The sequence below is a fragment of the Balaenoptera physalus genome (genome assembly GCF_965194825.1).
Source record: "Balaenoptera physalus genome assembly, chromosome: 18".
Lineage (NCBI taxonomy): Eukaryota > Metazoa > Chordata > Mammalia > Artiodactyla > Balaenopteridae > Balaenoptera > Balaenoptera physalus.
The window spans coordinates 8399597-8426723 of NC_138899.1; the positions used below are offsets into that span (position 1 = coordinate 8399597).

A 27127-nucleotide genomic window follows, 5' to 3' on the forward strand; every position below is an offset into this window, starting at 1 on the left:
GCAGGGGGCGCGTTCAGCTCATGCGCCCTTGGCTGGCTGGCACGTGAGCCGAGAAGTGGGTCAGAGATCAGGAGATGCTTGGAGCCAGCCAGCAGGGCAGGGCCAAGTCATTCCACGCCTAGCAGTGGGAAGGGAGCCCTGACGGGAATGAGCTAGCTAATCATTTAGCTGTGGGAGTGGGAAGGGTGATGGGAGAGCCAGAGGATCCCCAGGACCTGGCAAGCAGACGGGCAGAGCTGATGGCAGCCCACCCATGCGGGGAAGGCAGCTGATGAAGAGCGCTCCTGGGACAGGGGCCTGCGCCAGCAGTGAGCGTGAGTCACCGTCACCATTTGAGGACGGGGCTCAAGGTTCTCCCAGCAGCTCAATCCAAGATGAAGCGGCCATCGTCAGGGACCCCAGGGGCTGAGGCTTTGGGCTCAGTTGGCTCCTTTGCTTGGTGGCCCCCCTGCTGCTCATAGCTCATGTTCATTCAAGTTATGAAAAAGTTTAATTTCGCGCATCAAGTTGCTCTGTAAACACTGTTTTCAGTAAGTTCTTCAGTAAGTAAGTGACCAGTAAATTCAGTTTTGACCAGCTTGGGTGCAGTTAGGGTCACCCTGATGTCAGTATCCTGAGACCAGTGTGGTCCCCAGGTCAGCACCGTCACCGTGAACCGTGAGCTTGTCAGAAATGCGGACGCCTGGGGCCCACCCCAGACTTCCAGATTCAGAATCTGCATTTTCACAAGACCCACCCGGGAGCTGTGAGCACACTGAGTTTGGAGAAGCTCATTTCTAAGGTATTTCTCTCAGTCGCCTCCAAGCCAAACTGAGTTTCAGTATTTCCAGTTATCTGCTGGGTAACCTTGAATAAAGCACTTCATTTCCTAGACTCTCAAGTCCTCATCTGTGAAATGGGGATGCTAACGCTATTTAAGGTGATTAAATTGAATAATAAATTAGAATTTGTCCTATAAATTGTGAATCATGATCCAAATATTCAATGTTATTCTTATGCTGCATCCTGACCCAAAAATTGGATTATAAACTCCTAAGAATAGGAAGAATCTCTCCTCTACTTCTTTTTTTATCTTCCTTATATGCTGAGGACAGCTTTCTGCTCATAATAAGTTTGACCATTTGACACGCACAGAAATCAACCTCCCTTGGAACCTCAGATCTCCCCCCACAAAAAAATTTCTAATTTCCATTCCTGACGTCAAGCACAAAGAGCTCCCATCACTTTGACCTAATCCTCTGAGGTTCATCCCTCCAAATAATTGTACTGTCTCTTGCTATGAAGCACTTTGTTACCATGGCAACACATACATAATTGTGTTTGTAAGTAACTGACAGGGGCTTTCCTGGCCACCTTCCCACCAGACAGAACAGAAAACATCCTACCCTCCTGCATGTTACTCTCCCATAGGTTTGCATCAAGACCCTACAAGTTTCTCAAGCGTAAATATTCTTTATGCACACTATACACCAACACACACAGACAGAATAATACAGCAGGAAAACTAGTAAGGGAGGAAACTGATGGTCTGGGTTCCAGCTCAGAGTCTGATACTAATCGGCAATTTGATTTGTCACAAGGCACTGGACTTCTCAGGACCCAATCGCCCCCATTGCAAGGAGATGCTTTCCTGCGGCTTAACCCCTACAATGTTCTGTAATAGTCTGAGTTGATTTTAAGCGTCATTTAACTGAGATTATTGAACAAAGCTTCCCAGCATTAAACATTAACACAGCTCTTTTTATATGGCAGAGTTCATTATCATGTCAATAAATGATTAATTAGAATTCTCTGTCTGGACCAATAATTTGGCAGGACTTTTATGATTCATAATTTGTGCTGTGTTGTAAGGTTACCTCTCGAAACTGACATACTAGCATTTATTGTTTTTTATTGCCTCTCTGAGGTGGCTTTTGAAGGAGACACCAGGTGACATATGTTTAAAAAGGGTTTAAAAGTTTGACGCAGTTGGAGTAGACAGTACAGGACGAGCGCGTCTGTGGACCTCTGTGAGCATTTGAGCAGAAAAGCCAGCAATGAATAATTCAACGGTCTGTTTGGCCAATGCAACAGTTTGCGATGGCGCGTCCTGTGTGGTGCCAGAGAGCGATTTCAACACCACTCTAAGTGTGGTCCTGAGCACGGTCTTAACTATCCTATTGTCGCTGGTGATGTTCTCCATGGGATGCAATGTGGAAATCAAGAAATTCCTAGGGCACATAAAGCAGCCGTGGGGCATATGTGTTGGCTTCCTCTGTCAGTTTGGAATCATGCCCCTCACAGGATTCATCCTCTCCGTGACTTTTGACATCCTCCCCATCCAAGCCGTAGTGGTGCTCATCATGGGCTGCTGTCCGGGAGGAACCACCTCCAACATCTTGGCCTATTGGGCTGATGGCGACATGGACCTGAGGTAAGATATCCAAACCTCCCAGTACCGCAATCACATTGAATTAATCTTCTCAGAAGCCTATGGCGTTGTGAATGTCCGTCTGATCTGCCATTGATCTAGAGTCCAACTAAGAATTGAAACAGGAGACGAAATGCCTTGACTCGCCTTCCTACGCAGCTGCTTAGCTCTGCGAATTTAGGGGTTCTATTTTGTGTTTGTGTTTTAAAATCTAACTCAGTTAACAAGGAGTTGTATAATTGCTGTTTCTCTTTGGGGAAAGAGTCAAAGTTTTTCAAAAAAGAAATCCTTTCCAAGCCACAAGCTGCAGCTGAGAAAGTTTTCCTTGCTGGTATCAGAAAAAAAAAAACCACTTTCTTTGTGGTGATGAGGAGCTTTGAATGCAATCATGAAACTAAATTGTTCATTAAAAGTTAGAACCTAGGATGAGACAATGACCAAGTACAGCCAGTTTTTTGGACAAGCTTTTTCTTGGTATAAGGTGTAAGAAAGATTTTGTACATTTGCTTCACTTCTACTGGCATTAAACAAAAAAGAAAAGAAAAAAGAAAACCACTACAACAGCTTTTTTAAAATTATGCTTACCTTCCTATAAAATAAACAGAAAATGGTTTCTCTGCTTCCCACAGAGTAATCTAAATTGCAATGTTTGCCCAATTCATCCTGTGCCAGTCTGAACTAGCACCGGAAAAAGAAAAAAAACGAATAGGAATAAGACGAAGCAGTAATGTGAGGACACCAAGAATTTTAATGCTGCAAGTTGAATAGACAAATGTCTTTTTCCTTCCCTCACCATTCCTCATTTCCTGTGAAAGGTATGCATTTCTGCAAACCAGCCAGGAGTCAGTGTAACGAGTGCTTATTAAATACTGTACAGTAGGCAATGGGCTCTGTGCATCACGTTATAACACTCAGAAGCAAGAAGCTCATGTGTAGAAATGTAACCAGAGCAAAATGTCAGACTGGATTCCAGGTTGATCCAGTGCCTAGTGGGCAACTGGAAGCCTGCCAACTGAGCCCGGCTGGTGCCTATTTCTCCAGAAGCTTTAGAAAAGCCATACAAACGATATACCTTCATGTGACATCTCTTTCACGTAAGGAAATACCATCTCTTCCTTGCAATAGATTTTTTTTCTAAGGAAAGTCCTGTGAGGAGCAAAGGATGGCAGGTGCTCTTCAGGTTTAGTTAATCTGTGAACCACCGTATAGCGATAAGGCCTTGTTAGATTTCAACTTAGTGTGACCTGGATGAAGGCACAGAGGTGAGAATTCTACAGACAAGTTGAGAGGAGTGAACTGAATTGAATACAGGACTTTGCCACCAAACAGCTTTTACATAATACTTGTAACTTTTTAACAAAACAGAAGAGTCTTGTACCTCCACGAAATGCCACACGTGTCATCATTCTGTAAGACAGAAGAGTGTGTGTGATGCTGAGTTGGGCAGCTACTGGGGCAGATTCCCTTCTGGGGGCTGAAACTGTAAAACCCTAACCTAAAAACTCTAAGTTACACTTTCCTGTGGTTTTAAGGAAATCTTATTTCTCTGGAAACAGGAGATGATTATGTAATCTTATCTCCCTCGCATAACAATTCCTGTAAGAAATAAAAATATTAAGAAATAAGAACCAGAATTAGAATTTGAAACCTCGGTGGAAAACCCCCAGCTGAATCAGTATAGATGAATCCTTCAGCAAGTCCTCTAATGGGACACGTGGCGTTGAGAATTGTTAATTTTCATTCTAGAAAGTGTGCACTCCACAGATCTCCCTTGTCTTGTGAACAACACCAGCACCCATCCAGTGCAGTCATCACTGGATCTCTAGCATCTCTAGCAACTTCACCTATCCGGAACTCAAACAAGACCCAATGAAACACTCTGCACACCCAAAGTAAATCATACTTCATCTCATAGATGTTCCTCACACAGGACCCACTCACTGTCCCAATTGTAAAGCTCTAAAACTTTTTCCCAGCACAGAGGATGAAAAACAAGAAGTGGGGTGGAGCAAGTTGTTAGAAGGAGCAGGCCTATGTCCCACAGCAGCCAGTGGCCCCAAAAGCCTGACTGCAAATGAAAAGATCCAAATGCCTCCAAAGCAAAGAAGATAAGTCAGAAAGCACAGCAGCTCTGCATCACTATTTTAGGGACAAACAGCTCTGTAAGCATATCACCCAGAAGACATCACCATCTTTCAGTGGAACAAGTAATAATGATAACCCATGATCACTGAAAGGAGGTTAAACTATGCCACTAGGAAGATGATGACATTATGCCTTGCATATGTTAGAGGAAAAACTGTTGAAATATTCCTTCAGAGCAAATTAAGAAAGTAACACCTCAGCTACTGGGAAACAGTTTTCCAACACTTTTTATTCTTCTGGAATGAGCACTGGATAACTAAAGTCTCATGATCATTTATGTAGATACAATTCTATCTACCCTTTATATTTCCGATTCTGTCCTCTTGGAACTTTACCTTCTCCATTTCCACTTGAACTCTCGCAATGGCAGCCAAGATATGACTGTTTATACCAACAGGTATCTGCACTAGTTGATCAGATACCATATAACGCGGGCAAAACAACTCCATCTGGCTTTAACTTCCTGGATGTGGTTCCTGGGAGAACCAAATCATCTCCCCTTCACGCTGTCATCTCTTCCAAAACCTGGGAAACCATTGCATTCTGCAGTCTCTGGTGACTTAAACACACACACACACACACACACACACACACACACACACACACACACAAATAGCAAAAAAAGCAGACCTTGCTAATGGAATCCTTGCTCATTGTAATACAGCAAGTAATATTTCAGCTCCTTCCCAGACCACTCCAGCCTAGAAAGTTGTAGGAATCTGATCAGTGAACAAGTATTTTCACCTGTTCTAGCTCTGCCGTGGGTGCATTATGAACAAAACGTCTCAGGGAGAAATGAAGGTGGTGTTCTCAGGTGAATTTGCTGGTGGCCCACAGTTTAGGGAACAAACACAGAGACTTCCACCCCTTTGTGTCTGCTGTATACCCAAAGACTCCCCATTGTTTAATCTTTCCTTTCTTTAGCAATGGCCTCAGTCACACTACACAAGGATTTTCCTTCCTATTTTTCTTTTTTATTTTTTTAAATTTTTGTTGGAGTATAGCTGATTTACAATGTTGTGTTGTTAGTTTAAGGTGTACAGCAAAGTGAATCAGTTATACATATACATATATCCACTTTTTTTCTTTTTGGATTCTTTTTCCATACAGACCATTACAGAGTATTGAGTGGAGTTCCCTGTACTATACAGTAGGTCCCTATTAGTTATCTATTTTATATATACTCGTGTGGGTATGTCAAGCCCAATCTCCCAATTTATCCCTCCCCAACCCCTTAACCCCTGGTAACCCTAAGTTTGTTTTCTACATCCATGACTCTACTCTTTTTTGTAAATAAGTTCATTTGAATCCTTTCTAAAGATTGTCGTACTGAGTGAAGTAAGTCAGACACTGAGAGACTAATATCATATGATATCGCTTATATGTGGAATCCATTTTCCTTTCTCTGACTTCTTCTTTGGGGAATTCCTGCCTATGCATCCTTTCTTCAGTTTCCCCTAATTCCTTCACTGCTATGCACTCTCTACACTCCCTTTGATTATTTTCTAGATTTAAGAGTTTCTAAATTTTCCTACGACAACCTTTGTTCTTTTGCCAAATGTTGTTATATTTTTCATCTTCCAACTTTGTGCTCACTGTTATTTTAGTTGTTCGAAATCCCTGACCCTCTGGCTTATCACAAATTCAAAGCAGTTCTTCCCATTTCAATGATGTAAATGTCCAGCTCCTCTCTAATCTAAGAATTAATCCAACACTATTTGAATTCCCCTTTATTTTCCCTCAGAGGAACCAAGCTTTGTTTTGCTCTGCAGCATTTCTTTGTATTTACTATCTAACATTTAGTTAGCTGTAAACTGTTAGGAACCACTCACAGTATAAGTACTCTAGGTGTATTTTAATCCTCAAACTAATCCTCTGAGGTTAGTACTATTATTTTCTGCATTTAATAGATGATAAAATTAAGGCTCCTATCCTTGACAGAGGTCACAGTCAGTACATGTGAGAGTCAGAATCGGAATCCAGACCTATTCACTTATCCCTATCCAGACTCTTAACCTCTGTTCAACACTATTTCTATTAATCATCATGTCTCCACCTTCTAGCCCCACCTGTATACACTTCTTTTGATCTTTCAAACTTGGTGTTTCATTTCTAATATGATTATAATCTTTGCATTCCTTATCACTGACTTCACCAAATTCCTCAGCATTCACTGAATTCTCATGTATTGCTTTCTTTTAATTCCAAAAAGAAAAAAGAAGGAAAAAAATTCTCCCTGGCAATGAATAGGACTAAGGCAAGAATTTAAACCAAGAGATTTTTTTTTCTGATGTTTTCTCTTATTCCAATATAAATGCAGGGTATAGTATTTCCATTGTTGACATCTTTGCTCTTTGTAGAACTTCAAATGTTTTATGTAAAATGATTCTTTCCTTGCTAATTTATTCTCCTACATGGTTCCTTAAAATCGTTTATCTGAGTTGGTCTTCATCTCGTTTTGAGGGGTTCTGGCCATCTGCTCTCTTGCCCCTCTGCAGCACCTCATGGTCAAGGTGGCCACTAAATGTAAACCGTTCCCTTCTCCAACTCCTGTTTTGTCCCTCCTCGTGGCCTTTCAGAAACCATTCTTACCAAACTCAAAGCAGGACACAACTTCATACACTGTCTTAGCAATGAGTCAGAATTGAAGATTTCAGAAGGAAATTTGAAAGAAAAACAAGGGGAGAAACAGACGTCCTTCTAAAAGTTGTTCTCATGGTTTAAAACCAAAGATGGTCAGCCTTCTCTCCATTGTGATCCAGGTAATGAACACTGCCCCTTCTCCACCCCCATCCCATCATCTCCACTCTGGAAAGCATATTGGATGCATTGGAATAAAAGTAATTTTATTATGGGTATAACTTTAGATCCATCCTAATTTATTTCTTTAAATAAAAGATGAAAAAGAGAATGGCAAAGGAAGAGAGAGAGGGGAAAATCAAACTCCAGGATCTTACATATAAGTAGGACAAAGCACTATTTGTAACAAATTAACTTATTATTCTGGTGTGGAACTCTGCCTTTAGCATCCTATTGCATATCTAAATTAAGTTAACCTGTCACCATAACAGATCGAACTTCTTGGAAATGCTTTACATACACCCCCAGCACTGGTTATTGTTACATAATTTTAGCTGTACTAAGACAAGTATTTTTTTCTAAATCCTTTAAACATGTCTTAAGCGACTTCATTCTGGTTTTTAAGAAAATGATTATTATGCAAGGTAAGCCCCCTGATAAACACTGCCCCATCCTTGATTTTGCCAAAACTGCTTAGTTAGATGCAATGAAACGAACTTCCTCACCTCCAGCTGTTTTCCTTAGCAATGTGTAGGGTGGTTTGTGGTTTTTGGTTGTTTTTCCGGAGGGGAAGCAGGTGTTGTAAATAACTTAATATTTCCTTGAAGTCCACATATAATTCCTTTAAGAAATTACTACTCTGATAGTCTCAGTGCTACGGCTATTAAAGAAAGGGCCTTTCAGAAAAATCTCTCTAGTTTCCTGATTCTGTATTATGCTGAAACACAACACACACACACACACACACACACACACACACACACACACACGCAATGGCTGGATAGGGTTAGGGTTAGGGTTAGAGTTAACTGGCTTTTAATGAGCGCCTTGCATTATTCTAAGTACTGGGCTCATTGGGTCCCTTAGTCCTCACAGCCTATGAGGTGGTGATGATTATGATCTTAATTTCACATTTCTTCATTTCACAGATAAGGAAACTGGCAAAGGGAAGTCAAGTAAATTACCCATAGTCATAAACGTGGCCACGCCTGCTTCCAAGCCAGCCCGTGTCTGGCCTAGCCGTTTAAGGGCTCTGTTTCCCAGGAAGAGAATATGCCCCCGTACACAGGGCACTTTTCAGGGACCAAAAGACCTGCTCCCCAAAACCTCTCCTCCATCCGTTGCAGTAGTGCTGAAAATAGCATCATTCCATACCCTCCACCTCCAAAGCCAAAGTCCACTTATTCAACCACGTCCACTCACTCAAACACTGATGCTTCAGAAGGAACACTACCAGACCCTGGTGTTGCTGAACACCATTTGCTACATTTCTTAGCAGAGCTAGAACCCAGGCCCACCCTGCCTGCTTGCACGTTTTCCTTGGTTTTTGAAGTCAGCTTCCTCTCCTTCTCGCAAGCTTCGGGCATTAGGGGAATAATTTGTCTGCTTTAAGGAAAGACATTGAGGCTTCCTCCCTTGGATGTGCGTTCTCCTCCAGGGACCACGGAGGCCCCTCTCATCCCGAGCAGACATAGCAAAGCCCCTGATATCTTGGCGGGTATAAATGTGTTTGCTGTTCTCTGATTGGAGGTTCAAAGGGTGGCATGTCCAAGCACCTTGTACCTTGTTTAACAATGAGTTGACACAGTCACGAAATATCTTCTCTGATCCTTGAGAACCCATGGGGAGGGAGGGGTGGCACAAGACCAAGTAGAGAGACACGAAATACAGAGCTCACCATCTTGCCCCGGGCGTGGCCCTGCACAGACCAGGGTACGTGTGTATTTCTGTCCGTCGGACCGGATGGTGCTGCTGGCGGAGGGTCTTCGGCAGGACTTTCTAATCGCGCCCTGAAAAATGAAACCACCTCTCCCGTAGAGAACGCAGGTGGCTGTATCACGCTGCCCGTTTCCTTTCAGCATCAGCATGACCACGTGCTCCACGCTGCTCGCCCTGGGGATGATGCCGCTGTGCCTCTTAATCTACACCAAAATGTGGGTCGACTCTGGGATAATCTTAATTCCCTACGATAAAATAGGTAAGTCATTCCTCCACCAGACGGCGTAACCCGGCCCTCCTCGCCTCTGCTTGTCCCTGGGTAGATCCTCAGGCCAGGCTCAGACCCAGCTAGACCTTACTTCTTGCACCAGCAGTAGTTGGTGCCCAGTGAGGATTTCAGGACAAGTCTCGCCTGCGTTTGAATGAGGATCGGCCCAAGCTGAATTCCAAAGCTTGACGCTGTGGGAGAACTGGTTTCGTCCTCCATTGAAATCACCAGGGAGGGGCTGACGGAACGGACCCCCGTGCACTGCCGTGTGGGCCTGAGGAGGCTGGAGCTGCCGATGCACAGGAGGCTCTGTCCTGCCCTTATCCCGGGGCGCAACGGGTCCAGGGTACTCCGGAACACTCGTATGGAACGAATACAAAAAGCATTCTATCTATGATTTCAAAATAGGGCACCCGGTAAACAATGGCCATGAGAACCCTCCACACATAAATAGCGAGTTCCATGAGAAACACACTATTTATAACCCTCCACTGGGAACCACGTCGTGATTCAGAAGTTGATCTACTGGCTCAGCTTGTGTACCAGGCCCTGGGAGTCAAATGTGCAAGTTATAACTCTGTCTCCACTCAGCTCCCAGATGGTCACCCCCAGCCCCAAAGGGCTTTATTTCCTGTTTCTGGGAGAACAAATATTGGTGGGAGATTAAGTCATTGGTGGAACATGGGGTCAAGGGCAGGACAAGATAGTTCCTGGTCTACCCAAACCAGGCATCCGCTAGAACCATGGTCATCAAAGATGAGATGTAAGTGAACTAGTACCTCAGTACCAACTGCCAGCTACTTGACATGCTAAATAGTCTTTTTTCAGCTGACCTTGCAGACCAGTGTCTCCCTGATGGGCTGCCTCAAAGAGGTGCAGGGGTCCTGTGGAAGGGAACATGTGAGCAAAGACTGAATGGTGCCTCAGAAAGATGTTTGTAAACAGGATTCCTGTTGACATGGGAAGCTGGACTGGATGCCTTCCATTTCTAAGAAAAATCGTTTCTGTGATAAAAACATGATTCGGGTCTACACAACTGAGTTAGAACAAACTTGGGAACACTCATGGGGGACAATCTGTATTGCAATATTTTCAGACAGACTCTACTCTATTCCTACCATGGCCATTAGACATCCTCCCCACACATACAAAAAAGTGGTCCTTTTTGGCACACCTTGTTCAGTATGGGGTTTCTCCTCACGTGGTCCTTCTACTGACCCCAGGGAACTCCTTCCTATCAGATGTCATCTCCTGCAAGCAGGCTTTAGGGTGACCCTGTACAGCCACCTGCCTGTGCCTTACGCTGCTCAACTCTCAGTCTGCTCCCTGGGAGGACACCTTCCTTCAAGGTAAAGAGTGCAGTTTGCTTGAGTGGTGTGTACTGTAGGCCTCTCACAGAACGTGTCTGTTGAATGAGGAGTTTTAATTCTATATTATTTGTTGTTTAAGAAAAAAAATTTAAGCCTTAAAATATTCTCCTCTTGATAGTCATTCCCTCCTGGAAAATGCCCCATGGCAATATTGGGAAATTCTAACTACAGTGTGAATGACTGATAGCACCTTCTTCAATGTGAATACATTTTGAAAGGAAGAGAAAGTGAGTCATTAGTACCTGAAAGGAGGAAAAAGTCATCCTACAAGGCATAAAGGGCAAAAAGAAAAGAAAAAAGAAAACAGAAGGGGAGAGAAATGAAGAGGAAAAGATAAAAAGTTTAAAAATGAGAGTTTGAAAAAACAAAAGTATTAACTCTGCTTATTCACCATTTTGTCCTTGTCCTTTTTCCAACCTAACCTTCTTGCTACCCTTTAATGTAGAAAACACACAACCTGATTAATTCACAAGATGTTTTCGATACTTTTTCAATGAGGCAATTAAGTAAGGCTCGGGGTATGTGTTTAATTTGTCCAAGGTGACCAGGGAGCTGGAAATAACCCTCGGCCTGCTCTCCACTCTGCTCCATTGGCCGGCCTATTGGGCCCAGTTTCCGTACGGTGCTCACCACGTTCTGATGATTCAATAAACACCCCCTGAGCCCCTTCAGATAGTGACATGTGGATGGAGGAGGGAGGCAGCTTGCGCAGCTGGTACCACTGCAAACACTGCAGAAAGTTCCCGTGCCACCTCTTCCATCCCTTGCATGTCTAGGACCACAACCTGTGTATCCACTTCCCCATCTGATTCTCACAACAGCACCATGCATTAGACATAAGTCTACCCACTTCACAAACGATGAAACTGAGGCTGGGAGGCTTAAATGATTCACATGGTTCTCACAGTTTGCGAATAAGGTTCGGCTCCGAGTCTGTCTGACTCCAAGTTCTACCCCATGACTCTGTTTCCCACTCGCTTTTCTTCTTTTTTCTTTGTCCCTTTCTTCCCTCTTGTACCTGCCGTGTAAACTTGATTAAAGACCAAGCTATGGTTCGAACAGTGCAACTGTAAGCGATGCTCTCTTGTCTCAATGGACAGGCATTTGCCACAGAGAGCTCAGGCACATGGGGAATAAGAAACACAAATCTCTAGGCCTCTGGGGAGTAAAGAATTCCAGGTGGGAGTCACACACTCTGAGTGGGATGAAGGGCAAAGAGTGTCTTTTCCAGCCAACTTTGAGTCCCGGAAAATCTTTATCCGGTCTCGTCTGGTCAAGAGGGGAAATGCAATTCTGCCATTATCTTTGGCCACTGGTCCTGCTTGTGTGTTTATCTGGTAGCCTTGGGCTGCCCCCAAGAGATTAAGACTCAGCAAAGAGGGGCTGAACATGGGCTGGGCTGCCTTTGCACAGATCCAACACATGGCAAATACATTACCAAAACCTAACCACACTCACATTCCAATCACAGTATTGGCACCCAGATTTAAGTGACTGCAGTACAACCAATTTGTATCAAGACGGCTTTCCTTTAAGGCCTACAAACATCCATTTAGGGAATAGTCTAGACACCCAGAGGAGGAAGTCTCCTCCCAAAGTAGCAGGATGTAAGGATACCCAAAGGGGATTTTTCTGGGGGCTCTGACCAGTACCTCCATCAGTGACCTTTTTCATTTCCTTTATTCCACCATTTTCTCCTTTACTCTTTCATCCCTAATTTTTTTTTTTCTTTTCCTGCTCTTGGTACCCTTAGCTATTACTTAATCCCATTGAGTAATTTCTGGGAAAAGTAATTGCAGACCCTCATATCACCAGGAGGGACAGAAGGCTACAAAGACATTATGTTTTCATCACTATTATATTCATTTTAAGTTGATATTTACAGCCCTGGAATCTAGAATCCATTTCCCAGTCCTAGTTCAATCTACTCCAATACCAAACAACAACCGCTCTCAGAATCTCATTATTCAATTCCACTTTCTCCTACTACTTTAAAAGGATGTTTGAAAAAGAAACAGCCTGTGAGAAGTTAGAAGTTGTTTGGCGCCATATTATATAAAAGCAGCCATCGGACAAATGAGTGTTAAATAACATGGAGAAACAAACCACATGTCACAAGAACAGCGGTAAATTTAACACAGAGAAATTGAAGTATGACTCTTTTATCTGGCTGGGTGGGCACATTCCTGCAAAGAATTTTAATTACTTGAGAGGTCGACAAATATATTATCTCATGGAAAATTTAAAGCATGCTTTTTCAACCTATTCTTTCACTTCTCTGCTGCAGATTTGAATCACCCAAGTCAGCCTTAACCAGAAGTCATTAGCCACAGAATGCCTGGAGAATTTTGAAATTTTTTCTTTTATGTCTACTACCGTGAAGTAACAGACAGATGTTAAATATCATCTTTGTACACCCCAAGAATATACACACATACACACACACACACACACACATACTTTGAAAAGGTATTTTTCCTAGGATATAAAGATCCCAAGGCTACATAAGCCAAGATTCTGACAAATTGAAACCAAAAGATATTGATTGGCAGTATAAAGAACTCTAAAAAAAATTAATCCAGGATTTAGGGAAAGGATTTATATCATCAATATTATCAATTTTCCACCAGTAATATTGAATTATTTACTGGAGTAGGTAAAGAAGTAGAGTTTGGGGGGTGGGTTGTTCTTTAACTTATTTAGTGTATTCAAGAAGGGAGCCTGATCTACATCCTAAACCTTTTTGGGGGCTGCTTACTCTTGTTTTCCTCTTTCCTGTGCTGTATTCTGTTGATCAAATTGCCCTCTGTCACCTTTAGGTATATCTTTGGTGACTCTTGTTGTTCCTGTTTCCATTGGAATGTTTGTTAATCACAGATGGCCCCAAAAAGCCAAGATCATACTTAAGGTAAGTGTCCCATGCCACAGGCAGCATGGTCAAGTGCCCCAGAGTGTGCACTGCAGTGATGGATCTCTCCATCTACTGAACTGGTTTTTCTCACTGTATTATAAAGCCCCTTCTAGAGGGTCTTAAAGTTATTAGACATGCAGCCCACTCTTCTAGAACGCCCTTCCCTGTCCCAACCACAGGGCAAGTTTCTATCCACCCTTTGAGATTCCCAATTCAAACTTCACCTCTTGGTTTTATTCTACTCTGTACACCAACAGCACTTTGCTTTTATCTCTGTTATGTGGGTTTGTATTATAAAATATATCAAGACAGCTGTCTTAGAAAAGAAATCGTATCTTTCTTATCCCTGTATCTATATGGCCAGTTCTGTGCCTGGCAATTGGTAGATTTTATATACACATTTATATATACATAAAAATAATAATATATAACTATGTATATAAATGATGATATACATAATTAGTAACAATTCATTCCCTTTTACCAACTATATTCTAGCCACCTGATGGAGATAGACAATATAGATGATATAGACAAAGATAGACATGGATAGATTCCACTTCTCAGGGGGGCAAAATAAGCCACTTGGTGTTCTTTGTTTCTCTGGACCAGAAAAAAAAAAATGTTAACATCCCCAATTTTTTTTTAATGTGAAAAGGAGAAAGCAATAACAGTGTTTTGTTTGCCCATGACTTTCTAATTTTATTTATTTATTTTTGGCTGTGTTGGGTCTTCGTTTCTGTGCCAAGGCTTTCTCTAGTTGCGGCGAGCGGGGGCCACTCTTCATCGCGGTGCGCAGGCCTCTCACTATCGCGGCCTCTCTTGTTGCGGAGCACAGGCTCCAGACGCGCAGGCTCAGTAGTTGTGGCTCACGGGCTTTGTTGCTCCGCGGCATGTGGGATCTTCCCAGGCCAGGGCTCTAACCCGTGTCCCCTGCATTGGCAGGCAGACTCTCAACCACTGCGCCACCAGGGAAGCCCACCTTTTTAACTTTTATAGAATTTTATCTCCATTTTCTCATTATCAAAACAATCATAAAAGGTGACTCAGGTAAGATTTCATCCTCAATTACAGATGAAAAATCTAAGACTCAGAGAGGTTTCGTGATTGACCTGAGGAAGGCAGGCGGGAGGAGTTGAATCCGGAAGCCGGCTCTTCTAGTTCTTATTGGAGTGGGTTTTCTTCCTCTCTGACCAGGATAATTTGCACCTAGAACATCTTCTTCAGGCTAACTGAGTACGGACACTCAATTGGTCCTGTTAATCTTCTTAAAAATTAAACCGTGGGACAAGTACCAGCGTTTCTGGTGGGTCTACCACAGCCGTCGGGCAAGGGTTACACAGAAAGATCACTTATTCTCACTTTCCCAGAGAGAAAGAGATGCTTAGGCTTCTTCTCTGACAAGAACACTTGGATTTGCCTTGACTCACGATTGTTGCATCTGCTCGTGTCTTTCTTCCAGGTCGGGTCCATCGCAGGCGCCCTGCTGATTGTGCTCATAGCTGTGGTTGGAGGAGTTCTGTACCAGAGTGCCTGGATCATCGAGCCCAAACTCTGGGTGATAGGAACCATATTTCCCTTGGCCGGTTACTCCCTAGGGTTTTTTCTGGCCAGAATAGCTGGTCAGTCCTGGCACAGGTATGGTGTTTTGGTAAATCAGACTAGGGATTTTCTTCTGTAATAGCTGCTGTATTTGTTTGCTGGGGCTGCTGTAACAAAGCACCACAAACAGTGGCTTAAACAACAGAAATGTGTCTCCCAGTTCCGGAGGCTAGATGTCCAAAATCAATGTCAGCAGGATTGGCCCTTTCTGAGGGATAAGGGGGATCTGTTCCAGGCCTCTCTCCTTGGCTGGTAGATGACTATCTTCTAGCTATTTCTCTCCACATTGCCTTCCTTCTGTGCATGTCTCTGTGTCCAAATTTCCCCTTTTTATAAGGACACCAGTCATACTGAATTAGGGTGCATCTGAATCACCTTGTCTTAACTAATTGTATCTTTAGTGACCCTATTTCCAAATGAGGTCACAATCTGAGGTACTGAGGGTTAGGACTTCAGCATATGCATTTGGGAAAATACAATTCAACCTACAACAGCTGTACGTACTGATGCAGATTCAAAGTTTCTCACCTGTAATAACATTACCCTATTTCTGAATACATCACTCTATATAGACTCATTCATCCCTAAATTATTATGCAAGTCCCCCAGAAAGAAAACACTGACTGCCTCTTTTTTTGTTCAAATCCTCCTGGACCATTCCCCCTACGGTGCAAGTTGGGCTCTTCCATTGTCACACGTCCTTATTCTCCAAACAAAGTGACTTCAACCAAATTACCCAGGTTGGCCTTGTGATCCACAAGGGTTCCTCAGGCCAGAAACAGGATGCACTCATCATCCACAAAGTGCTGGATATTAGAACTTGTTTTAGCGTGTATGGGCTTTCCTCTCCGACTAGAGCATCGGAATCAATAGTCAGAGAGAAAAGCAGGTGTCGGAGCTGGTACGTGTATGAGGTCAAGGACAAGGTGGGAGGTACTGGACAGTGGAAAGGGTGTGATGTGAGTCAGGCTGACCCACCACTCACCCACGGTGGAACCCCACACCAGGCACTTACTCTTCCTTTGATTTTCTCATCTGTAGAATGGGGCCAGTAATGCCCACCTTGCAGATTTTTGATCAAGATTTAACCAGAAGAACAAAACCAATTTAACAGTAAAACAACTATAACACATACTCCACCTTGAGTGTTTTCTCAGCCTCTGCTCTGTGCTCTGCACTGTTACCAAGGACGTAATTGAAAGGAGTGACATGAACCCCCTCTGCCATTTATGGAACATTAATATAAATGAGCCTGCTCCTTTCAGATATATTTTTTAATTTATATATATATATATATATTATATATATACACACACATATACATATATATATCTGCTTTCAATGTGTATATATTTATTCAACATATGATTTTATTTTACAAATAAATATATAAATTTAATCAATATTATATTTAATAAGGATATATTGCTTATTAATAAATGTTATCCATATATTAAATATAATATAAATAATCTCTGTGTACATATGCACATATAGAAATAGATGACACAGATACTTCCACTGCTCAGAGGGCAAAATAAGCTAATTGGTGTTCCTTGTTCCTCTGGACAAGAAAATATTATAATCCTCAATTTTTTTAATTTGAAAAGGAGAAAATAATAACAGCGGCTTTTGTTTACATAAAGCTTTTTAACTTTTGTACAGGTTTATGTCCATTTTCTCATTATCATAACGATCATAGGGTGACTAGAGCAAGATTTTATCTATGTATATGTAGAGAAAAAGTGATAAAATATTTATTTATATTATAATGTATTATCTAATAATATGTTAATAAGTTACGTATTTGTTTAATATAAATAAAACTATATAGTGAATAAATACATACATTAAAAACAGATATATGTATACACACATACATATGTACTTGTTCTCATATCTGCTTTTTTTCCGGAGTAAATATTTTTTTTAATTGAGGCTTAATTGACAATGTTGTGTTAGACTCAAGTGTACAGCAAAGTGATCGTTATACATATATGTATGTTATTTTTCCGATTCTTTTCCTTTATAGGTTATTACGAGATATTGAATACAGCTCCCTGTTCTAGACAGTAGGTCCCCTTGCTGTTTACCTATTTTATATACAGTAGTATGTATCTATTAATCCCAAACTCCTAATTTATCCCTCCCCGCCCCCTGCTATCCCCTTTGGTAAGCGTTAAGTTTTCTATGTTCATATCTGCTTTTAATGTTATACAATAACAAAGCAAAACAACTACACCCCAAACAAACCAATGAAAACATAGGTTCTCGGAACATTTCTTTCAGGTGCCGAACAGTTGCTTTGGAAACAGGGATGCAGAACACGCAGCTGTGCTCCACCATCGTCCAGCTCTCCTTCACTCCCGAGGAGCTCAACCTCGTATTCACCTTCCCGCTCATCTACAGCATCTTCCAGATCATCATGGCAGCAATACTCTTAGCACGTAAGGAACACTGGTCACATTTCGTTGTGATGTGCTTCTTTGAGAAATCCTGGAGTTGCTAGTATGGCATTTTTTAATTCCCTTTTTCTGGCAGTGAAATCAACAGGTAGGAAAAGCCACCCATAATATTATCACGACTTCCCAACTGCTGATGAAAAAAATTATAATCTTACCAAAACGTTCTAGTAAAGGGTATTTTTAAGTGAAAAGTAATGGAGGTTGATTCTCTCCACTGACTTTCTTTTTCTCAGTAATTAAGGAGCATATTAACCTGTTAGGACCATTTTATAGTGTGCCTTCCTACCTGCTTCCAGGAACCCTGAACTGGTCATTTTTCTCAAATCATCATCTTGATATTCTTAGTATATATGTAGGATATTTATCAGAAAATTAGTATACAAGGGATATTTATCAGGCTAAGTTGTATCGGAAGACATGTATGTATGTGCATATATGTGTGTATATATATATTTTTCTTTTTATAATAACCATACAATTGAAATAGTTGAAGCAAACATGTTCTTTATTTCAAGTACTAAGAATAGCCAACTTGATTTCTAATTTCACTCTAATGTAGCATATAGCTTTGATCCATTAGCCCTTGCCACCTGCTGGCTTTCACCTACTTGAAACTTTTCTTTATATTTTGTTTTCTAAGGACTGGTCATATTTGACCTTTATTTTCAAATTCTGGGGATTTTTTTGGGGGTGGTGGTTTAATAAAGAAACTTCCTCTTTAAGCTTAGTGGCATTTTAATGAGGATTGTATAGTGAAAGTGAATGAAAAATTAATGTGACTCTTAAGTGATACAATGACCAGAGGTACAGTTTTGTATAGGTTGAGGTTTGGTTTTTCACTTAGCTCCAACAGATGTTCAACTGGCCCATAGGAGTTCATCATTCTGCGGGCTATCATCTTGAATGTCATTCTCGAAGCAGAGTTTTCCTTTCCAGTACAGGACCCTCTGGACCCATTAGAAACGTTCCACTGACTTATCCCTGGCACAGGAGGGAGGGCTCCATGGTCTAATTACCTTGTTTACCTGTATGATGGAGATGTACCCAGTTTGGTACACTGTGGGATTTTCCCAAATAATATTAGTGGTGTCTACTAGCCAAACCAGAGAAAGTAGATGGGTGATAGGACAATTACATAGATTTACTAGTTAAATAACTAATTCAAAAGGGCTTAGTAGATAAGCTGAAGGAGTAATGGAAAAGTGGGCAATAGTGTTGGTCTTGTATTTTCCCACAGTTTTAGCAGCAAGAATGAAAACAAGGATATGCAATGCCAGGAAACATATTTTGGTGTAAGGATTAGAAGTCTAAATATTTGGGGGAACAAGGAAAGGAAAGAAGGAAGGGAGGAAGGAAGGGAGGGAAATAAATAGTTTGGTTAAATAAAATCGGTGATAAATTGAGGGACTCCCAGCTCAAAACAGTTTATAATAAAAGTGTTGGGATATTGTAATTAACCACAAGCTCAATTCAATAGAGTCAATAGCTCAGTGGCTTCAAAACTAATATATTAGAAGGGCAGAGACCATCCAAAGGGATATTGACCTTGACATATTAAGACCTTGGAAGCAGGCTATTGTCTCTCTCAGCTGTGTATCATCACAAGAGTTAGTGTTTACTGAGCACTTACTACTCTCCCAGGGCTGTGCTAGGCCCTTTACCATTTTATCTCACAATTGCCCTGTGAGATAGACAGTATTATTATACCAACTTTAAGTGTGAGGTATTGGAAACTGAAGGTGTCAATAAATAATACTTTCTTTTCCCCTGTAGACTTTGGAACCAGATGAGAAGTAGAAGAAAAAAGAATCAGATATTTAGATAACAAAATAGCACTTGATAAAGCTTAATTAGAAAATATGGCTCAAAACGACGACCACATGGGCTTGGTAATACCATCCCTCTCCACTGCTTCCTACATGTGCGTTTATTACACGTATACACACATCAACCGCAGGCCAGTCTGTCCAGGTGTGAGCTGACCTCAAAAATATGCTGAGAAATGGCTGCCACCAGAGACTGGCAGTTTCATGGAAGAAAGGAGGGCTGATCACCCATCAGCCAAGGCTCCCCCATCGTAGGAAAGAGAGAGTGAAGGCTGGGAGAGACAGTTATTCCAGCTCAAGTCCTCCAACACAGACCAGTAGACCGAGGTCCTGACAATGCCCCTTAGCTTGTAGCATATTATTGAGGACTAGCACATAACCGGGAGATAGTAGGGACAGAATAAATGTTTGCTGTTGTTGTTATTGGTGAGTACCACCTACAGGGCTGATGCCTGCAGAAATCAGGTGAGCAAATAGCCCTTAACTGTGTGCTAGGTCCTTCTGAAGTGCAGTCACCCCTCTTACCATGAGCGATCATGGAACTAAGAATGGTGATCGCGCTCTCTAAGTAGCCTCCAGCCCACAGAAAATGCCAACTGCTTTTTGAGACATAGATTATAATCACTGTCCAAAGTAAGTTTGCAGCTTATTATTATGAAATTTGCTTAACTTGCTGTGTATTGTTTTCTAGTCTATGTAGCATACAAGAAATGCTACAGAAAAAACAATAAGGAACTTCCAGAGGACAAAGGCAGTGAACCAGACCCTGAGGCATCATTCCAAAAGGCGAATGAAGGATTTCAGCCAGATGAAAAGCACACACCAGTGGACAAAAAAGAAAAATTCTAAAGAACATGCATCAGCTATAACAATATTTAATTATTTGTTTTGATGGGACATTTGGCAGAAAAAACGTTAAGGAGAAAATTTAAGTTTGAATTGAATTCATGTATTGGTTTTGGTACCATGTGACTGGTGGTCCAAATCCTTAATGTGACAAATATTTATACATATGTACATATATATATATTCTGTCTTTGAATATGCCCCCAAAATATCCTCAAACCTCAGACTAAACCCAACAAAAGAAACACTGAGAATTTAATAACCAAATTAGAATCAAGCCCATAACTCGTCAAGGGTTTTGTATAACCATTGCTCTGCTGTGGGAGTCCAGTGATGCCCACTTGATTTTTTTAGGAAAAACAGAATTCTTTCAAATGGCTTGAATTTGGCAGCTCTTCGAGCCCTGGAGAGAGACTTCCTCTAGGCTTGCCTGTGTGGCCCTGGCTACTATGACAGCTATTTGGTTCATATGAAGCTCCCACAGTAGGCAACATAGAGCAGGGACGTGGTGGAAGACACAAAGACAGAAGTATTGGAAGAAACTCGACTGCTCTAGTGGGTGAACTCCATTCAATGGGAGATTATGGGAAGTACATGGAAAAGCACAGATAACAGAAACTTGCTTGCAATGCAAGACAAGAGTCAATTAGATGTGCAGAAATAAGTAGCGGTAAGAATGAAGTCAGGGAGCCACGCGGGAAGTGAGTAAGTATTAAACAGTGTTTCAGGAAGAAGAGGACAAGCCCAGGGCCCAGGAATGGGAAGAGCGTCACCAAGTGAGTCCCTGGGATTCTGTAAGCCGGACTAACAGGAGGAAGCGAAGAGGATTTGGCCAATGGCAGCGGAGTTTCATGGCAAAGGGGAAACAGCTGACCGACCATTGGGTGTCTGCATTACGGGGCTAATTTAATCTCCTTTCCCTCATTCCGCAGCAAGATGTGGGACCTCCTTGATTCAGTTCAGAGTGGTCTAGTTCCATTTTCTATTCAGACATCTTCACTAACTCATCCATTCCCTTTCAAATGTGTTGGTTTCCAAGGGCCTTTTGCACTTGGTTGATGCGAGTTCAGGTCCAGCTGGTGCCCCTCAACATTACAGGAACATGAATATCAGCTCTACATTTGGTTCTTCCAATACCGAGGGGGAGGGATGCTGCTTTTAAATGTTGTAACATTTATGCCTTTTTATACCACGTTCACATTTACAATTGAATAAGGCTTCTATATTTTTTCATCATTAGACAAATATATTAAAAGGAACTAAGGATTTTTTTAAAGGCTAGTAGAGAGGTGGTACCGATCTTCCTATTAGGGAGGGTCAAAGACTGCTTCCAACAGTGCAAAAGGAAGATTTTTCAATCTATCTGTCAAGTCCCTCCTACACCTTCCTCACCAAATGGAAAACAGGCAGGTTCATTAAAGACACACTGTGAATTCATATCATAATTTCAAGACACCCAAAGTCAAGGGCCTGGATGCCAGCAGCTGCAGCAAGCAGCTTTTTCCTCCCTATTGATCCAGATATGTAAGTCAAACAGAATCTGGCTCTCTTATACGATGTGGTATCTTGCGAGTGGTTATTTTTTTTTTCCTAATGTGCTAGAGGGAAGAAAAATAGCTGAGCTTTTGCAAATGAAAACTCTCTGTTTTTAAATGAGTTTGAAAAGCTGATTAAATTATGTATTTTATTGCCTCTGTGAGTATCCTATTAAATGAATATTTTATTTTAAAGGCTTGAATAAATGAAAATAATTTTTGTAATGGTTGGTCTATTTGGGTCTTTTTGACAACTGTCAAAATGTCTTCACTCTTCAGTTAGAGAGATATAAATAAGGTGAATTTTTTAAAATGTTAAATTGCCTTTTGAAAGGTGCCTGAAAGAAACTCTTAATTAAATACTCTAATAATTAGGTCTCCCACTGATACAGACTGAGGTGGTCCCCAAGAAAATCATACTGAGGGAACATTAATCAAATATTCTTAAAGACAGTGTGACGATACCTGATTTTAAATAATGGTAAAAGTATTATGTGTACTTATAAGACCATCACCACCGTCTATGAAAAATATATATATAGAGAGAGACAGACAGACAGACAGAGAGATGCAGAGCTACAGAGAGACAGAGATACTTCCATTATAGTCCTGGTGCATTAAAATCTCTCATTAAAAAGAAGAAGAAATTCAGGTTATGAACCTCATTTGACTACTCAAAGACATCACTCTGTTCTCCATCTAGGAAACTCTCACTCTCTTCCAGAAGGAAACAACTTATCTTTCTGGGAATATTTGGCATTCCATTGCTTATTAAGCCTTTATTTCTCAAAAACCACATTAGCTTAGAACAAGGGTCTTCAGGCCTGTGGAATGGATACTCCCAGGTCATGAAATTTCCCAGGAGTACGCAGGCATGGAGGGGAAGCAGGTCCCATTTCTTCAACCTGCATACGTACACTCCCAAAACTACCCTGCTTAAATGCCCCAGTGCTTGAGATGTTCTCCCTTTCCACCTCCTCCTTCCTGGCAAGATGCTCCCCCTTGAAAAAGGAAAGCCTTATTCTCACCAGCCCTCATCTTACTGTGGTGCATCGGCCCAGGGTAGAAGAATTTTGAACACAAACTAAAGGAACAATTCAGAATATTAGTGTCTAAGAAAGGCTTCTCATCTTTCTCAATTTTTAGAAACATTGAGAGAAGACACTTCTTTTCATCCAGGAGATGACAAACTTATGGCAAATATCCGAACTTTATCTATCTATCTTGAAGTTGGAATTCAAATGTGAGGGGATTGACACAGGAACCCATACTGATGTATTTGTTAGAATCGAAGACGAAGTCAAACATGTTTTTTCTGACAGAAAGTGTGATTTAGCTAATTGGTTTGACAACGGCCCTTGCTTTGCCAGTTAGGAAACTCGAAGGGCATTTTTCCATGAAATAGATGAGCAAAATCTGTAGCACCAGGGTTTTAAAAAATATAGTTAAAAATGTGATAATGTTAAAAGCACGTTACAAAAACAATTAATCTAGACTATACAAAGACTCTTACAACCCAATAATAAGAAGGAAAAGGACGATTAAAAATGAGCAAAATATCTGAACAGATTCTTGAGCAAACAGCAATAAAGCAAATAAGCACATGGCCATGGCAAACAAATACGTGAAACGATGCTCAACACCATGAAGAGTTAGATAACTTCAAATCAAAACCACAATGAGGTACCACCGCATCCCAATAAAATAGCTAAAATGTAAAAATTACTGATGATAGCAAGTATTGCTGAGGATATAAACAGTAACACTCCACACTTGATCTTAGCCAAAAGGCCGAGAAGCGATTACAGTAACACTCAGAGATTGCTGGCGGTAGGGTCACTTCAAAACCAGTTTGCAGTGTTTTATAAAGTTAAACACATACTAACTGTATAACCCAGCAATATCACTCCGAGGTTTTTACCCAGATACTAGAAGTAAAACATAGTAACAGAAAGATCAGAGGCCAGAAACCTGTAGGACACATGGATTGCCACAGGAATGAGGGAACATTTTGTGGAGGTGGAGATGTTCTGTATCATGATGGTGGTGGTTACACAACCTTAAAACATTTGTCAAAATGCACGGAACTGTACACGTAAAACTGGTGAATTTTATTCTATGTAAATTACACCATTAATAAAACTGATTAGAAATGTTATTGGCCAAGATGAAGCAGGTAAATTTATTCCATTCCCAATCCTCTCTGAGAATATTGAGTTAAATTTGAAGCCTGTAAGTGAAGGAGTAATAGGCTCTAAGAGTTATTTGATAAGACTAGTCAAGCCTTCTGCAGTCTATTTTCTAGAAGTTGAAACAGTGAATAGCGCAAGTTTCAGAGACATTTTGAAAACCAGGTATTTCCAATTCTTTGCTTTCAACAAAACTGAGAGGGTCTGGTCAAGTTGTCAATCTTGCATAGTTTCCTTGATAGATCGCTGCGATTTCTTTGGCAGGTAACTTGGAAGGAGTTCAGATTCGAGGGACAATAATACGTACCAAAGTCCTTTCGCTGTTGTCTCTCTCTTTACGTGAAACAAGGTTGATCAGCACTTAAATCCATTTTTTTAAATTTTTTTTTTAAAAAAGGAGCAAAGCGGATGCTGAACCCTATCTCAGTCTAACAATAACAACAAAAGTTTACCTGGTGCCATTGTGTTCCAGGTTTTCTTTAACTTCCATACTACGTGAACTGATTTCGTCTTCACAGCAATCCTATGGCACAAGTAATATTTTCTCCCTTTTACAGAAGAGGAAATTTAGGCACAGAGAGTTCAGTAACTTTCTCAACATCACACAGCTGGCAAGTGGCAAAACCTGAACTCAAGAAACCCAGCTCCACATTCTGTTCTGTTGACCACATTGCTAACCTACATCATATTCATCCACAGATACATGGAATCTCACAGTTTTCACAAATTCATTAGATTAGGATAATACTCTTCAGTGGAAATGAAATTAAAATATAAATTCAAGTAGAAAGAAAAACAATGTGAAATTCCCAAATATGAACGCAGAACTTGTCCATATTTTTTTCCTTTTTAAACAGCTTTATTGAGATATAATTTATTTACCATACAATTCATCCATTTAAAATATAGTTTTATGATTTTTAGTATATTTACAGACAAGTGAAGTTATCTCCATATTTTGAAACAATGTCACCACTTCGAAAATAAACATCATGCATTTTATCTGTCACCCACCTATTCCTTCATCCCTCCCAGCCATAAGCAAACGCTTAATCTACTTTTTTGTCTCCATAGATTTCCTTATTCTAGATTTTCATATGAATTAAGTCAGGCAATATTTAGATTTTTTTATGATGGTTTCCTTTCACTTAGCATAATGTTTTCAAGGTTATCCAAACTTCCACATATACCAATACTTTGTTCCATTTTAATGGCCAGATAATATTCTATTGCATGGATACCCCAAATTTTATTTATCCAGTCATTTGGTTGAATGTCAGTTGAAGGCAGAACTTGTCCATATTTTTTTTAATTGACAATGGGTATCATGCCTATGATGTATGCAAATTCCAATGGATACATTTAAAAGTGATGTAACAATTTAGTTTAAAAAGTTCAGTATTTACAAAATTGTGTTTGCAACTATAGTCAGAAATTGAATTTGTAATTATTTAATCTTATGATGACAAATGGCAAATAGCACCTAAAAATGTATAAGGTATTCATAGGTTGTAAAAGTTATTTGGGGGGTATGAAATCTAGTTGTTGTTTTTTTAATTCTAGTGTTCTAGCCTTCTATTAACTTGCTAAGTATTGCATTTAAAAGCCTGGTCAGTGTTATAGAGATGGTAGGGGAAGCTGAAGAAAGATCGTTTTTTCTGCGAATAAAATAATACAGACACAAACACACACACACAGGCACACACACATATAGTGCAAAAAGTAATTAAAAAGATAGTATCATTATTCAAAATTAAAATAGTGGCTTGGGATGTTTAAACACAAAGATTACTTGCATGTTGGACCAGCAGGGTTTTCAGCTAACTTATTGATGTTCATTCATTATATTGAATTATATTGATGTTCACTTCATTATAAAAGTTCTTAAGTCACCATGGTTACATCATTCTCAAACCAGGAGAATTTAACAGAATAGCTTTTCAAAAATAACAAATATGATTCAGTCCTTCTGCTACTGTGGACTTAATGACTTTTTTGCAAGTAGTCTCTTGGAACTAAGGAACGTTATAATGGCTACTAAATGTAGCCATTAAAGGAATCAGTAAGGACAATGCAGATATTCATTAGGGACAAAATGAAACAGCAAGGGGGCTTCCCTGGTGGCACAGTGGTTGAGAGTCTGCCTGCTGGTGCAGGGGACACGGGTTCGAGCCCTGGTCTGGGAAGATCCCACATGCCGCGGAGCGGCTAAGCCCGTGAGCCACAACTACTGAGCCTGCGCGTCTGGAGCCTGTGCTCCGCAACAAGAGAGGCCGCGACAGTGAGAGGCCCGCGCACCGCGATGAAGAGTGGCCCCCGCTTGCCGCGACTAGAGAAAGCCCTCGCACAGAAACGAAGACCCAACACAGCCATAAATAAATAAATAACTAAATAAAAAAAAAAAATGAAACAGCAAGGTGGACAGGTTTATGAAATAACGGTAAGTGAAAAAATAAATTAGTATTTAATTATCTTTACACTGAAGTACATGCAAATGATACAGGTCAAAAGGAAAATGGAAACATGAAAACTGTTTAAGGAAATGGAAGTGAGAGATGATTTTTCAGTATATTTCTTTATTAGCATATAATATGTGAGAACCAAATAAACTCAAGAGAGAAAGAAAGAAACATTAAGAATTGCCTCGAGGGATAACCTGGGTTCGCACATGTCAATATACGGATCTGGGTGAATGTGGCTGGAGGGGGAGAAATACACGCCTCTACTGGTTTTAACATCTCCTGCCGCCTGTGCCTTTTCTCTTCCCAGCAGGTCCCCATAAGTCTCTGTTCCTAACCAGTGGAGCACAGGCTCTCCAGGTGTGGCCAACACTGTCGTCTGGTTAACCCAACACCCATTTCCGATTCCCTTCTCCCGTCCACCCCCTCAACTAAAAACTCATGCTCCCACTTTTATTTGCAGCTAGGTGGCCATATGCCACAGTTCTAGACAATTACATGTAAGCAGAAATGTCCAGGGAGATTGTAGTAAAGCCTTTGGTAATTTTTTATTGATGTTGCTGTGAGGTAGCAGATGCATCCG

The 27127-nt window shown here is 40.9% G+C and overlaps 1 protein-coding gene across 1 annotated transcript; it reads left to right on the top strand.

Annotated features, from left to right (window-relative positions):
- On the top strand, window positions 1-26495 carry SLC10A2 (solute carrier family 10 member 2). The gene is made up of 6 exons (XM_082434686.1): window positions 1-2413; window positions 9214-9332; window positions 13531-13619; window positions 15085-15260; window positions 17514-17671; window positions 20207-26495. Exons 1-6 carry the CDS (start codon window positions 2037-2039, stop codon window positions 20362-20364), a joined length of 1077 nt encoding a protein of 358 aa, XP_082290812.1. The 5' UTR covers window positions 1-2036; the 3' UTR covers window positions 20365-26495.
- Window positions 26496-27127: the final 632 nt, after the last annotated feature.

Bases quoted from the DNA above. Each gene is read 5' to 3' on its own strand.
- SLC10A2 (XM_082434686.1), top strand. From the start codon at position 2,037: ATGAATAATTCAACGGTCTGTTTGGCCAATGCAACAGTTTGCGATGGC. The intron at 15,261-17,513 runs GTATGGTGTTTT...CATTTCTTTCAG, and splicing joins GCTGGTCAGTCCTGGCACAG to GTGCCGAACAGTTGCTTTGG. The intron at 17,672-20,206 runs GTAAGGAACACT...ATTGTTTTCTAG, and splicing joins GGCAGCAATACTCTTAGCAC to TCTATGTAGCATACAAGAAA.